At 33.4% G+C, this 13,497-nt stretch overlaps 3 protein-coding genes and 1 long non-coding RNA gene across 9 annotated transcripts; 2 read left to right on the forward strand and 2 right to left on the reverse strand.

The window, feature by feature from the left end:
• The first annotated feature begins 36 nt into the window (after window positions 1-36).
• Window positions 37-3,764, forward strand: LOC126746090 (protein RER1). Of its 5 annotated transcripts, none has more exons than XR_007663787.1 (7): window positions 37-187; window positions 267-352; window positions 682-786; window positions 2,663-2,759; window positions 2,820-3,040; window positions 3,247-3,405; window positions 3,573-3,764. XR_007663787.1 is itself a non-coding variant. In XM_050454199.1 (7 exons), exons 2-6 carry the CDS (start codon window positions 281-283, stop codon window positions 3,328-3,330), a joined length of 579 nt encoding a protein of 192 aa, XP_050310156.1. In that variant the 5' UTR covers window positions 37-187; window positions 267-280; the 3' UTR covers window positions 3,331-3,370; window positions 3,573-3,764. The 5 variants fall into 5 exon arrangements, 4 of the variants coding, with proteins under 4 accessions (XP_050310156.1, XP_050310154.1, XP_050310153.1 ...); XM_050454199.1 differs by lacking the exon at window positions 682-786 and adding an exon at window positions 524-628 and having other exon boundaries at window positions 3,247-3,370; XM_050454197.1 differs by lacking the exon at window positions 682-786 and adding an exon at window positions 524-628 and having other exon boundaries at window positions 3,247-3,313.
• On the reverse strand, window positions 3,671-7,277 carry LOC126746093 (uncharacterized). Its single transcript, XR_007663788.1, has 2 exons — window positions 4,508-7,277; window positions 3,671-4,443 (listed from the first exon to the last, which is right to left on the reverse strand). It is a non-coding gene; the product is annotated as an uncharacterized LOC126746093 (long non-coding RNA).
• Window positions 7,278-7,406: 129 nt separating this feature from the next.
• LOC126746089 (retinol dehydrogenase 14) lies at window positions 7,407-12,286 on the forward strand. 2 transcript variants are annotated; one of them, XM_050454194.1, is made up of 6 exons: window positions 7,407-7,549; window positions 7,722-7,847; window positions 7,903-8,048; window positions 11,419-11,655; window positions 11,709-12,017; window positions 12,073-12,286. In XM_050454194.1, the coding sequence occupies exons 2-6, from the start codon at window positions 7,723-7,725 to the stop codon at window positions 12,252-12,254; spliced, it is 999 nt and encodes a 332-aa protein (XP_050310151.1). In that variant the 5' UTR covers window positions 7,407-7,549; window position 7,722; the 3' UTR covers window positions 12,255-12,286. The 2 variants fall into 2 exon arrangements, with proteins under 2 accessions (XP_050310151.1, XP_050310152.1); XM_050454195.1 differs by having other exon boundaries at window positions 7,518-7,664.
• On the reverse strand, window positions 12,274-13,020 carry LOC126746092 (biogenesis of lysosome-related organelles complex 1 subunit 1). Its single transcript, XM_050454200.1, has 3 exons — window positions 12,850-13,020; window positions 12,687-12,759; window positions 12,274-12,545 (listed from the first exon to the last, which is right to left on the reverse strand). The coding sequence occupies exons 1-3, from the start codon at window positions 12,908-12,910 to the stop codon at window positions 12,299-12,301; spliced, it is 381 nt and encodes a 126-aa protein (XP_050310157.1). The 5' UTR covers window positions 12,911-13,020; the 3' UTR covers window positions 12,274-12,298.
• Window positions 13,021-13,497: the final 477 nt, after the last annotated feature.

Consider the following 13,497-nt stretch of genomic DNA (forward strand, 5'->3'; position numbering starts at 1 on the left):
ATATGAGAGACAGTAATAACGGACCACACCTGACAGTCATCATCGTTGACATCTGTCAATATGCTTCTTGTCACTGTCAGCAGTGACAGCTGTCATTACTGGACATACGATAGACGTGTCCAAAATGAAATCAAACTAAAATAAATTTTTAATTTTTACAGGATATAAGTAATTTATAGGGAAAAAGGTACTAATTTGCAATTATTCATACATTTCCTTGGAGCATTATGTCAATTTTATACACGGAGTATCGATTTTCCTTTTAGATATTTAAGTAACAATGGAGGAAGAGCTTCTAGGATCAGGAGGTAGCAAAAGTAAACTTTCCCAGATATGTACGCGCCTATCCCAGGTAATTGTGCTAATTTTATGTACGTTTAACAATTATGCCTTCTATATTCCAGTAGTTGCCAACTCATACAGTTATATTTATTCAAAATTCTGATTTATTATTAGACAAGCCTCACCTAAGCCCCTTTTATTAATCAATTACATTTAAATTAAATAACTTAAAACTAAACAGCTACATCAGGCAACTCTGGACAAATGGACGCCGCACAGCCACATACGTTGGTGCTCCACAGTGGCACTACTTCTATTATTCGGCTTGCGAGTCGTCCTGTCCCAGGTGATTATCAGTGTTACCGTTTTTTTAGCATGTGGTTTTTTTGTGTGTTATAGTCGTACCAAGGCATGTTGGACCGGACGGTACCCTGGAAGAAAGTACGGTGGCTTTACGCCATCGTACTCCTACTAGGGTTCGTAGCAAGAATTCTGATCGCTCAGGTATAGTTTAATTTTTTTTTTATTTTTTGTTTTAGGCATGTTTTTTTTGGTAGTGTAGTAGTGTGTTGTGTAGATTTATTAGGTGTACATGAACACATAATTTAGTTTTAATGAATAATACAATTTTCTTCTAATTAAAGTAAGTGTAGATAGAAAAAATAGTGAGAGACTAAGGTATATGCAAGAGTGTCAATTTGTAGACTAGATAAGACCTAAACTTTTGCGACAGTACATCATGTGACACATAGTCGAAGGCTTTTCGCAGATCACAAAATAGTACTACTACAACCTCTCCATCATTGATTTTCAGATAGCGCTTTTCTGATATATAAAATGTAACTTCAGTCATATTCTTGGATGATTGAAAGCCAATTGAGATATTATTGGATTTCTCTATATTATTTAAATATTTTTTCTCAAAATTTTGAAAAATGCTGATAAAGATGCCCAGTCAAATTATTCAAAGAATGTGCGTACAAATTTTCAAACTTGTATTTGGTCTAGTTTTCGAGTTATGGGCATGTTGTGGAATTTTTTGGGAAAAAATTGTATTTTTTTTAAACATTATTTTTTTTCTCAATCTCATGTATATATTTCAAAAAACGCTGAAACAGGTGTCTAATGAAATTATTCAAAGATAATGCGTGCAAATTTTCAAACTTGTATTTGGTCTAGTTTTTGAGTTATGGGCATTTTGTGGAATTTTTTGGGAAAAAATTGTATTTTTTTTAAACATTATTTTTTTTCTCAACCCCATGTATATTTTTCAAAAAACGCTGAAACAGGTGTCTAATGAAATTATTCAAAGATAATACGTGCAAATTTTCAAACTTGTATTTGGTCTAGTTTTTGAGTTATGGGCATTTTGTGGAATTTTTTGGAAAAAAATTGTATTTTTCTTAAACATTATTTTTTTTCTCAACCCCATGTATATTTTTCAAAAAACCCTGAAACAGGTGTTTAATGAAATTATTCAAAGATAATGCATGCAAATTTTCAAACTTGTATTTGGTCTAGTTTTTGAGTTATGGGCATTTTGTGGAATTTTTTGGAAAAAAAATGTATTTTTTTTAAACATTATTTTTTTTCTCAACCCCATGTATATTTTTCAAAAAACGCTGAAACAGGTGTCTAATGAAATTATTCAAAGATAATGCATGCAAATTTTCAAACTTGTATTTGGTCTAGTTTTTGAGTTATGGGCATTTTGTGGAATTTTTTGGAAAAAGATTATTTTTTTTAAACATTATTTTTTTCTCAACCCCATGTATATTTTTCAAAAAACGCTGAAACAGGTGTCTAATGAAATTATTCAAAGATAATGCATGCAAATTTTCAAACTTGTATTTGGTCTAGTTTTTGAGTTATGGGCATTTTGTGGAATTTTTTGGAAAAAAAATGTATTTTTTTTAAACATTATTTTTTTTCTCAACCCCATGTATATTTTTCAAAAAACGCTGAAACAGGTGTCTAATGAAATTATTCAAAGATAATGCGTGCAAATTTTCAAACTTGTATTTGGTCTAGTTTTTGAGTTATGGGCATTTTGTGGAATTTTTTGGAAAAAAATTGTATTTTTCTTAAACATTATTTTTTTTCTCAACCCCATGTATATTTTTCAAAAAACCCTGAAACAGGTGTTTAATGAAATTATTCAAAGATAATGCATGCAAATTTTCAAACTTGTATTTGGTCTGGTTTTTGAGTTATGGGCCTTCTGTGAATTTAAAAAAAAAAATCAACAAAATTTTATTCAACATATTATTTAAGTTTTTTTTGATTAGGCTCAAATAAATGAAAAATACAATAACTACCAAATTATTATTACATTCTCTTGAGTATACCAAACACTATTAATAAACCATAACAATTCCAGGGATGGTACATAGTCACATACGCCCTAGGCATTTACCATCTGAACCTATTCATAGCGTTTCTTACCCCAAAAATTGATCCTGCCATGGATTTCGATGGTTAGTACCTACTTCCTATTGACCTATACCATTTTATAACATATAAATCAACCCTTTTAGCCGAAGATAACTCACCGGGGCTACCAACGAAAGCGAACGAGGAGTTCAAACCGTTCATCCGACGGTTACCAGAGTTCAAATTCTGGTACTCGATCACTAAAAGTACCTTGATCGGACTGGTGTGCACCTTCTTCGATTGCTTTAATATACCAGTGTTTTGGCCCATACTGGTCATGTATTTCATCACACTTTTCTGTATTACCATGAAAAGGCAAATTAGGGTAAGAGGGAGAGGGTATCTTTGGTGGTGTGATGTTCAAATTACGAGACAGTTTTACCCACGTTACTCTCGACACGTGTTTATCTTCTCCCGAAGATGCTCATATCGTTAACGAAACACGTGCGTGTCGAGAGTAAAAATAAAGAGTGCTAAAACTGTCTCATAAATTGAACTTAAGTGTGTGGTAATGCGTAATTTTTTTTGTAGCATATGATCAAGTACAGATACCTGCCGTTCACCCATGGGAAACCAAAGTACCAAACCAATGAAACAGGTAAATCCTCAAAGTGACCACGATGTACACAGTTATTTAAGCGAAATTCTTAGCTAGGTTAGTTCAGGTTGATTTTGTCCGTATTATTTTGTGTAAGTATTTGAATAAATGCCTAAGTAATAACATTGTATTGTGAGCTGTATGTATGTATACGAGGATTAAAAAGTGGATTAGAAATTCAATGAGGAGTCCATTTATTTTGTATATTATAAACTATTAACTAAGTGTTCGTTTAATAATACTTTTCCCATTTTTTTAGGCGAAGTCCAGAATTTGTGACGGCATTTCCGACTAAAATGGGAAGGCCCCTCCTCCTCCTCCTCTTATGATCCATTTTTTAATTGCCGAATTATTTAAAAAAATAAATAAATAATATGCCAGTGCCTCTGTAACGCGTTTATTTGTACATTTTTGTTCACACTGGTGGATTAACATTAAATTATTGTACATATTTTTGTAGGTAGTTTATTTTAGGGCTTTTTTTAGCGGATGAGAGAATGGCTTACAAAATGTCGATTTTCAATTCAAAGTGGAATTTTTTTGTTTTAATATATTTTGTCGTTAAAATATTAATAACGTTTGGTTTTATTGATTGTCCATTAACGACGGTAAACGGGGAGTAAATTATATTGAAATTGCCTTATTATAGGTGATTCATTGGATTTTAATGGATGTGTGTGTGGTAATTGATAAATAATTATTATTATTATACATTGACCCAGTCCAGGAATGTAAATGTTCATTCGCAATAGTCCAGGGGTCGTTTTTCTTGTAAATGTGACCTTTTTTGAGATATTTAAGAAAAACTAATAAGGGAATCTTTACAGGGGTGTAACCAGTCAAGGAGTCATTTTACAAAAAAAAGACTAAAATAATATTTTGTTTAAAATTTAATTCTCTTTCATTTTAGTCTTTACAGTTTCGCTCCTAAATAGGATCGTTTTTGAGATATTCAAGGAAAACTCATGAGTAAACCTTTACAGGGGTGTAACTAGTCAGGGAGTCAATGTACAAAAAAAGACTAAAATATTTTTTTATTCAAAATTTAATTCTCTTTCAATTTAGTCTTTACAGTTTTTCTCCTAAATAGGATCGTTTTTGAGATATTCAAGGAAAACTCATGAGTGAACCTTTACAGTTTCGCTCCTAAATAGGATCGTTTTTGAGATATTCAAGGAAAACTCATGAGTAAACCTTTACAGGGGTGTAACTAGTCAGGGAGTCAATGTACAAAAAAAAGACTAAAATATTATTTTGTTCAAAATTTAATTCTCTTTCATTTTAGTCTTTACAGTTTCGCTCCTAAATATGATCGTTTTTGAGATATTCAAGGAAAACTCAGGAGTGAATCTTTACAAGGGAGTAACCTCCAATTATTGGAAAAACTACTCAATAACTTCAAAACCGTTGCATTTACAAGGAAACTTGTAATGGTCTTTTTGGTAAAGAAACTCATTGGCTTTCATATGAAACCAAAATCAATAAAATCCTTGCAGGGGTTTTCAAGATATTTGGATATTTGTAAAGGCTTTGACTATAACCACATTTTTTTTGATCCATTGAAATACTACTCAATAACTCCGAAACGGTTGCATTTACAAGGAAACTTGTAATGGTCTTTTTGGTAAAGAAACTCATTGGCTTTCATATGAAACCAAAATCAATAAAATCGTTGCAGGGGTTTTCAAGATATTTGGATTTTTGTAAAGCCTTTGACTATATGCAAATTTTTTTTAATCCATTGAAAAACTACTCAATAACTCCGAAACGGTTGCATTTACAAGGAAACTTGTAATGGTCTTTTTAATAAAGAAACTCATTGGCTTTCATATGAAACCAAAATCAATAAAATCGTTGCGGGGGTTTTCAAGATATTTGGATTTTTGTGAAGCCTTTGACTATATCTAAATTTTTTTTGATACATTGAAAAACTACTCAATAACTCCGAAACGGTTGCATTTACAAGGAAACTTGTAAGGATCTTTTTGGTAAAGAAACTCATTGGCTTTCATATAAAACCAAAATCAATAAAATCGTTTTAGAAGTCTTCAAGATATTTGGATTTTTGTAAAGCCTTTGACTATATCCACATTTTTTTTGATCCATTGAAAAACTACTCAATAACTCCGAAACGGTTGCATTTACAAGGAAACTTGTAAGGATCTTTTTGATAAAGAAACTCATTGGCTTTCATATAAAACCAAAATCAATAAAATCGTTCCAAGAGTTTTCAAGATATTTGGATTTTTGTAAAGCCTTTGACTATATCCACATTTTTTTTGATCCATTGAAAAACTACTCAATAACTCCGAAACGGTTGCATTTACAAGGAAACTTGTAAGGATCTTTTTGGTAAAGAAACTCATTGGCTTTCATATGAAACTAAAATGAATAAAATCCTTGCAGGGGTTTTCAAGATATTTGGATTTTTGTAAAGCCTTTGACTATATGCACATTTTTTTTGATCCATTGAAAGACTACTCAATAACTCCGAAACGGTTGCATTTACAAGGAAACTTGTAATGATCTTTTTGGTAAAGAAACTCATTGGCTTTCATATAAAACCAAAATCAATAAAATCCTTGCAGGGGTTTTCAAGATATTTGGATTTTTGTAAAGCCTTTGACTATATCCACATTTTTTTTGATCCATTGAAAAACTACTCAATAACTCCGAAACGGTTGCATTTACAAGGAAACTTGTAATGGTCTTTTTGGTAAAGAAACTTATTGGCTTTCATATGAAACCAAAATCAATAAAATCCTTGCAGGGGTTTTCAAGATATTTGGATATTTGTAAAGCCTTTGACTATAACCACATTTTTTTTGATCCATTGAAATACTACTCAATAACTCCGAAACGGTTGCATTTACAAGGAAACTTGTAATGGTCTTTTTAGTAAAGAAACTCATTGGCTTTCATATAAAACCAAAATCAATAAAATCGTTTCAGAAGTTTTCAAGATATTTGGATTTTTGTAAAGCCTTTGACTATATCCACATTTTTTTTGATCCATTGAAAAACTACTCAATAACTCCGAAACGGTTGCATTTACAAGCAAACTTGTAAGGATCTTTTTGATAAAGAAACTCATCGGCTTTCATATGAAACCAAAATCAATAAAATCCTTGCAGGGGTTTTCAAGATATTTGGATTTTTATAAAGCCTTTGACTATATCCACATTTTTTTAATCCATTGAAAAACTACTCAATAACTCCGAAACGGTTGCATTTACAAGAAAACCTGTAAGGCTCTTTTTGCTTAAGAAACTCATTGGCTTTCAGATGAAACCAAAATCAATAAAACCGTTGCAGGGGTTTTCAAGATATTTGGATTTTTGTAAAGCCTTTGACTATATCCACATTTTTTTTGATCCATTGAAAGACTACTCAATAACTCCGGAACGGTTGCATTTACAAGGAAACTTGTAAGGGGGTTTTTCATAAAGAAACTCATTGGCTTTTATATGAAACTAAAATCAATAAAATCGTTACAGGGGTTTTCAAGATATTTGGATTTTTGTAAAGCCTTTGACTATATCCACATTTTTTTTAATCCATTGAAATACTATTCAATAACTACGAAACGGTTGCATTTACAAGGAAACTTGTAAAGACCTTTTTTGTAAAGAAATTAATTGGCTTTCATATAAGACCAAAATCAATAAAATCCTTGCAGGGGTTTTCAAGATATTTGGATTTCTGCAAAGCCTTTGACGGTATATTCCAATACAACTCATGAGTAAACTTTTATAGCAGTGTAACTAACCAGGAAGGCAATTTACAAAAAAAATACTAAAATAATTTTTTGTTTAAAATTTAATTCTCTTTCACTTTGTCCTCTACAATTTTCCTCCTAAATCCAATCATTTTCAAGATATTTAAAGAAAACAGACTCCCATAGCATTAAATAATGAAATTAACACACGTAAAACTAGCCACAAAAAATATTGACTCCTGGACTATAACATCCTACGCCAGGTCCGTTGACCTACGTTGGTACATCTTCAAGGTGAAAGCACCATCCATCCTTGTCTACTACATTAACTTACCACGGCGGTACTCAAGGCCGACTTTTTTTGGTACCACGTATTACTATTTCTAGAAAGCTTTCCATCTCTGCATAATTTATCGACAAACTAATTAACTGTAAGTGCGTCAGTGTGGTTCTGGGTACCATTTGATGTGCATTTAGTGCCCGAATATCTTAGGGAGTTTTCGGTTCACCTAGTAAAGGTAAGTCCTTGTCCTTGTCTTATTAATAATGCACACAACCATTAAGAACGTTCTTGAATGACTGCGACAAACCAGTTTAGTTGTGTACAAGAATTGCTCGAGTAAAGGTGGTTTTGTAAGTAATAAACCATCATAATTATATGACTATTAACAGAAAGAATCAATTTTTCAGGATGTACGTGTACGGCATAGACATTTGCCCAATAATCAAGGCCCTAATAGCATTAGCCCTAGTAGGATTCCTAACGGTGGTAGCCCTAGTGAAGTTCTATAACGTGGTCACTTGCGGCTATTTCAAGTGAGTAAACCGAAGCGATTTTTCCAAAAAAATTGATTCGAGTGATAATTTCCAGGTCCAGAGTGAAAATGGATGGAAAAACGGTGATAGTTACCGGTGCCAGTGGCGGTATAGGCAAAGAAACCGTGAGGGAATTGGCCAAAAGGGGTGCCAGAGTGATATTGGCTTGCAGAAACTTGGATAAGGCCCAGAAGGTTAGAGGTGAGTTGTAAAAAAGGTTGTAATTGGTAAATGTAAAATTGGTAAATGTAATTGTAAAAGGTGGTAATTGGGGTTGTGTTAGCTTCATAAATTGTGAGTTGTATCAACGTTGCCGCATCAAACATGGATGTGTGTTATGGGGCCAAATTGAGAAACAAGGAAAGAATTAATAAAAAATAGACTTAATAGGTCGCAATAATGTTAGATAGTACAATGTAAAGAAGTAAGATGTTACTAGTAGAAGGTAAAGAATTAAAAAGTACGCAATAATGTTACTAGTAGAAGGCAAAGAAGTAAGAAGGTAAGAATCTATGGTCCAATTTTCAAGTCTATCTCTTTTGGTTGCACAGATATGAGCTTTTTGTCCCTAAAATATCGAATTTAAAAAAAAAAAAATGCTCAACTTCTAAGGCAAATTTCTTCAATTTTAATTTTTTTTCTGGAAAAATCCTGAAATAGGTGTCCAATGATTTAATGAGAAGAATCTATGGTCCAATTTTCAAGTCTCTATCTCTCTTGGTTGCAGAGATATAGGCATTTTGTCCCTAAAATATCGAATTTTTTTGAAAAAAAAAAACTCAACTTCCAAGGCAAATTTCTTCAATTTTAAATTTTTTTCTGGAAAAATCCTGAAATAGGTGTCCAATGATTTAATGAGAAGAATCTATGGTCCAATTTTCAAGGCTCTATCTTTCTTGGTTGCAGAGATATGAACTTTTTGTCCCTAAAAGATCGATTTTTTTAGAAAAAAAAATGCTCAACTTCCAAGGCAAATTTCTTCAATTTTAAATTTTTTTCTGGAAAAATCCTGAAATAGGTGTCCAATGATTTAATGAGAAGAATCTATGGTCCAATTTTCAAGGCTCTATCCACCTTGGTTGCAGAGATATGAGCTTTTTCTCCCTAAGACATTGAATTTTTTAGAAAAAAAAAAAGCTCAACTTCTAAGGCAAATTTCTTCAATTTTAATTTTTTTTCTGGAAAAATCCTGAAACAGGTGTCCAATGATTTTGTGAGAAGAATCTATGGTCCAATTTTCAAGTCTCTATCTCTCTTGGTTGCAGAGATATGAGCTTTTTGTCCCTAAAATATCGAATTTTTTATAACAAAAAAAATGCTCAACTTCCAAGGCAAATTTCTTCATTTTTAAATTATTTTCTGGAAAAATCCTGAAATAGGTGTCCAATGATTTAATGAGAACAATCTATGGTCCAATTTTCAAGTATCTATCTCTCTTGGTTACAAAGATATAAGCATTTTGTCCTTAAGATATGGAATTTTTTAGAAAAAAAAATGGTCAACTTCCAAGGCAAATTTCTTCAATTTCAAATTATTTTCTGGGAAAATCCTGAAATAGGGGTGTCAGGATTTATTAAGTCAATAATAGAAAATAACAATACTAAAATTTTAAATAGGCGCAAAGTTACCACAAATGTTCAAAATGACCTTCCTCAGACCTTACACAAGATTCAACTCTTCGCCCCATTGACTCTCGTATTCGCGCAAATATTCCTATAATGTATTTCTTATTATCTCACAGCCGGCTACAATTCGATTCCTCAGGTCATCAACCTTGTCGACGGGACTGGAATAAACTAATGACTTAAGAAAACCCCAAATGCAAAAACCTAGAGGGTTTAAATCCGGCGATCGAGCAGGCCAATGTTCTGTACCTATCCAACGATTTGGAAATACTGAATCTAAGTGATTACACACATTGATACTAAAATGGGCATCATGCATGAACCATATAAGTGTTGCCTCAGCTGTAGAGGAATTTCTTCAAAAAGAACAGGTTGGAAATGAAGGTACGATTCTCCTGTTAAGCGTTGTGGGAGGAAATATGGGCCGATTTACTGAAAACTGATGCTGAAAATGAGCCTCAAAGATTCCATGTGGATTCTCCTCGGCCCATAAGTGATTGTTATGGAAATTTCGTATGAAATGTGTTTCAAAAGTAGCCTCGTCAATATATAAAATACCATTTAAAAAATTAGGAATTTGAGCGATTTGGTGAAGAGTCCATTGGCAAGTCTTTAGAGAGTAGAGCTTGCACACTCGCTACAAATGATTTTCTTTAAGAATTTCGAATACAGTGAGGTTTAATATGTTTGCAATTTTTCGAGTACTTGTTCCAGGTGAGTCCGGAATTAACTCTAGAACTGCTTGTTTCTTAAACGTACCATTTTCACGCAAACGTTGGTGAAGACGAGCAAATATTGTGTGATGGGGTACTCTACGTCCTGGATACAACCCATCAAACAATCTTCGACCATTTCCATTACTTCGGCCATAGATAAAATGCATATCTGATAGTTCCGCATTTGTAAAATTTTCCAAGTTTCATTTGCATATCTCGACCGGTTTCAGAGCAATAAATAAATCGTCAGATCTGCATTTGGGGACATACGTTTATATAGCAAACTGTCATTATTTTTCCATGCAGAATCACCCCCTGAAGTTTGTCTAATTTACTAATTTCACTAATTTACTAACACCCTGTATAAAATTATATCAAATTTAAATAAACAGTGCTATTAAATTAAATATTGCATAATATATATTTTCTGCAGAAACATTGTTTTTCATTAAAAAAAACCCATAATCCCCCCACCCACCCCAAACATTTTCCCAGTAAGAAATTCCTTTGAAAAATCACCTTTTTTCGTCCACAATATCCGAACTAATAGCACTGTTTTTGTATTTAATATTTATTAATATAATTATATCAAATTAAAATTCAGATTTACATTTCTAGTCTTTAAACTCGATCACTACACTGTAAATATGCGATCAAATGACCCCGATGTCACATAAACATAATATTAAATTCCTCAAGGTATACCACGCGAACGTTTTATCCGATATTTATAGTTGAAGTTCAACCAAAAATGTACACCTAGTGTAAACCAAAAATGAACGTTTATGTGTGTTGCTTAGGTGCTCTAGACATGTTAGACTTTTATACACGATAAATAACCAAAGTGGTTCAACATAGTCAAATATGTGTTTACTATATTATCATCTTTATTCAGTATGTCTATATTAATCCCTTTAATTTGCATTAAAAAAACATCGTTTAAATCATTTAAAAATGTTTGCCTATTCGTGTCAAGCGATCTATATAGACACACACTACATTAAATACATTGTAAATTGCCTATTTTATTACTATATACTTACAGGTATGTCACTCTAGTTTAGTAGACTATGTTTAACCTCATAGACTTAACAAAATACAATAGGACCATTATTTCAGTTGTGTTTTGCACCAATAAAATACATCATGTTGTATAGCATCGTAATGCTCAAGTGTATACTATATTACTTCTTGAATTTGAATTATTATAATAAAAAACCTTCTATCTAGACGAGATTGCCGAGGAGACCAAAAACGAGTCGTTAATAGTGAAAAAACTCGATTTATCCTCCCTAAAATCCGTAAGGGAGTTCGCCGAAGACATTTTACAAAGTGAGCAACGTTTGGACGTGCTGATCCATAATGCCGGAACGGCCGAGAAGAAATTAATAAAAACTGAAGACGGACTGGAACTCACCATGGCCACCAACCATTTCGGACCATTCCTGCTCACCCACTTACTTATCGGTAAGAACTCTTCGATCTTAAAAGATTCTTCTTACTTTTCCTTACACTTCCAGACCTCCTAAAACGCTCCGCTCCAGCTCGTATAGTCGTGGTGGCCTCCTCACTTTACCAACTCACTTCCCTGGACTTAAACAATATTAACCCGAGCAGCTCATGGTTCCCTCCATGGATCTATTACCCATCGAAGTATGCCAACATTTGTTTTACCCTGGAATTAGCCAGGAGACTGGAGGGTACCGGGGTAACCGCCAACTGTTTACATCCAGGTTTAATTGACAGCGGGATTTGGAGGAATGTCCCGGTACCACTGAACTGGCCCACCAATTTAATCGCTAAATGTTTCTTCAAGACCCCCCAGCAAGGTAATAAAGGGGATTTTTAGGGAGGGAAATTTAATGACAAAACGTTAAATTTCAGGTTGCCAAACGACTGTTATGCTCGCGTGTTCCGATGAACTCAAGGAAGTAACTGGGAAATATTTCATGGATTGTAAAGAGCACACACTTAATAGGGGTGTCAGTGACGTGTCTAAGGCCAAAAAACTATGGGAACTATCCGAGGAACTCGTTAAACTTAAGCCTACTGACCCGAAGATTTAAACTTATACGTAAATAAAAATTTTACTTTTCAACTGGTTTATTATTTACTGACTCTCGCTTTGTTCCTGGGAACTTTTATAAACAATCTCCAGGGCTGTTGTGATGGTTCTTATATCGCCCTCGATGGTTTTCGCCCAGTTTTCCACGTCCCCCAGCTCTTTTAAGGCACTACTAAAGCTATCCACTAGACTGAGCCAGTGCTGGGTTTGCTTGGAAAATGCAAGGGCGCTGGTGTGTAGCTGTTTGGCCTCGGCATCTAGTTTTTTCTGGTTTAGGTAGGCTTGGGCAACCCTAAAAGGATTCTTTAGTCAGTTACAATTTTGTATGTTTGTGTTACTCATATGAGCTGAATAAAGTACTAAGGTAGAGAAGCTTCATAAGAATTACATGGAGAGAACTTACTTTGTTTGTTATATTATACTGTGAACTTACCCTACATTAAGGTGGTCAACTAGGGCTTGGGTTAAGTCACTTGCGGCGGCACAAGCCTCTTTTCTTTTACTCTCTATATAAATGCATAATATTGTTACACAAAGGAGGTTTACCTTGGTTATATGTGGCATCGTATTTTTTGCAAGCAAATCGCCTTATTTACCTTGAATTTCCTTTTTAATGACTTGTTTAGCGTGGTGCTCCTTAACCATGGAAGTCAACATGTTTATTTATTATTTTTAAGGTAATAATATGTGAATTATTATTATTATTGTTCACTTCCCATCAAATATTGTTTATGTTGATAGGTATGCGTCATTTGTCAAACTTTGTAGGTTAGGAAGGACGTAAGGGTCCATTTGCTGCTTATAGGCAACCCACTTAACACCTCCCCACTTGCCAAGGGGCACTAGTAGATATGGTGACGCCACCAGGTGGGGAATGTTGCCGCGGGAAATTTGAATCAATTTAACTTATTTACCATTTTTCTGCAATAAAAAAAATTATACACGCATAAAACAGTGAAAAAGCAATAAATCATTCAATATTATTAATGATACCTCACATTCAACGACCTTTCCTTGCCAAACAACGTAATTTTACCAGTGACAAATCGTTAAAAATTACGCAAATTTTAATAAATAAATGAAATTAAGAAAAAAAACGATAATTTAATAGTTCCATCCAAGTCATCATCGATCATCGCGCGATTAGGCGCGTTTTAAAATTTCATCTAATTTCGACGGTGTATATTATAGTACCGACGTCATTCTCAAGGCGAATGGCATTTCTTGGGAAGTTGCACCACCGG

Source organism: Anthonomus grandis, chromosome 17, assembly GCF_022605725.1.
Source record: "Anthonomus grandis grandis chromosome 17, icAntGran1.3, whole genome shotgun sequence".
NCBI classification, from domain to species: domain Eukaryota; kingdom Metazoa; phylum Arthropoda; class Insecta; order Coleoptera; family Curculionidae; genus Anthonomus; species Anthonomus grandis.

Coding starts and splice junctions, on each gene's coding strand:
- LOC126746092 (XM_050454200.1), bottom strand. CDS start 12,910: ATGTTGACTTCCATGGTTAAGGAGCACCACGCTAAACAAGTCATTAAA. Junction 12,760..12,849: donor CATTAAAAAGGAAATTCAAG/GTAAATAAGGCG, acceptor GCATTTATATAG/AGAGTAAAAGAAAAGAGGCT. Junction 12,546..12,686: donor GTTGACCACCTTAATGTAGG/GTAAGTTCACAG, acceptor GAATCCTTTTAG/GGTTGCCCAAGCCTACCTAA.
- LOC126746089 (XM_050454194.1), top strand. CDS start 7,723: ATGTACGTGTACGGCATAGACATTTGCCCAATAATCAAGGCCCTAATA. Junction 8,049..11,418: donor TAAGGCCCAGAAGGTTAGAG/GTGAGTTGTAAA, acceptor CCTTCTATCTAG/ACGAGATTGCCGAGGAGACC. Junction 12,018..12,072: donor CTTCAAGACCCCCCAGCAAG/GTAATAAAGGGG, acceptor GTTAAATTTCAG/GTTGCCAAACGACTGTTATG.
- LOC126746090 (XM_050454197.1), top strand. CDS start 281: ATGGAGGAAGAGCTTCTAGGATCAGGAGGTAGCAAAAGTAAACTTTCC. Junction 3,041..3,246: donor CCATGAAAAGGCAAATTAGG/GTAAGAGGGAGA, acceptor TTTTTTTTGTAG/CATATGATCAAGTACAGATA. Junction 3,314..3,572: donor GTACCAAACCAATGAAACAG/GTAAATCCTCAA, acceptor CCATTTTTTTAG/GCGAAGTCCAGAATTTGTGA.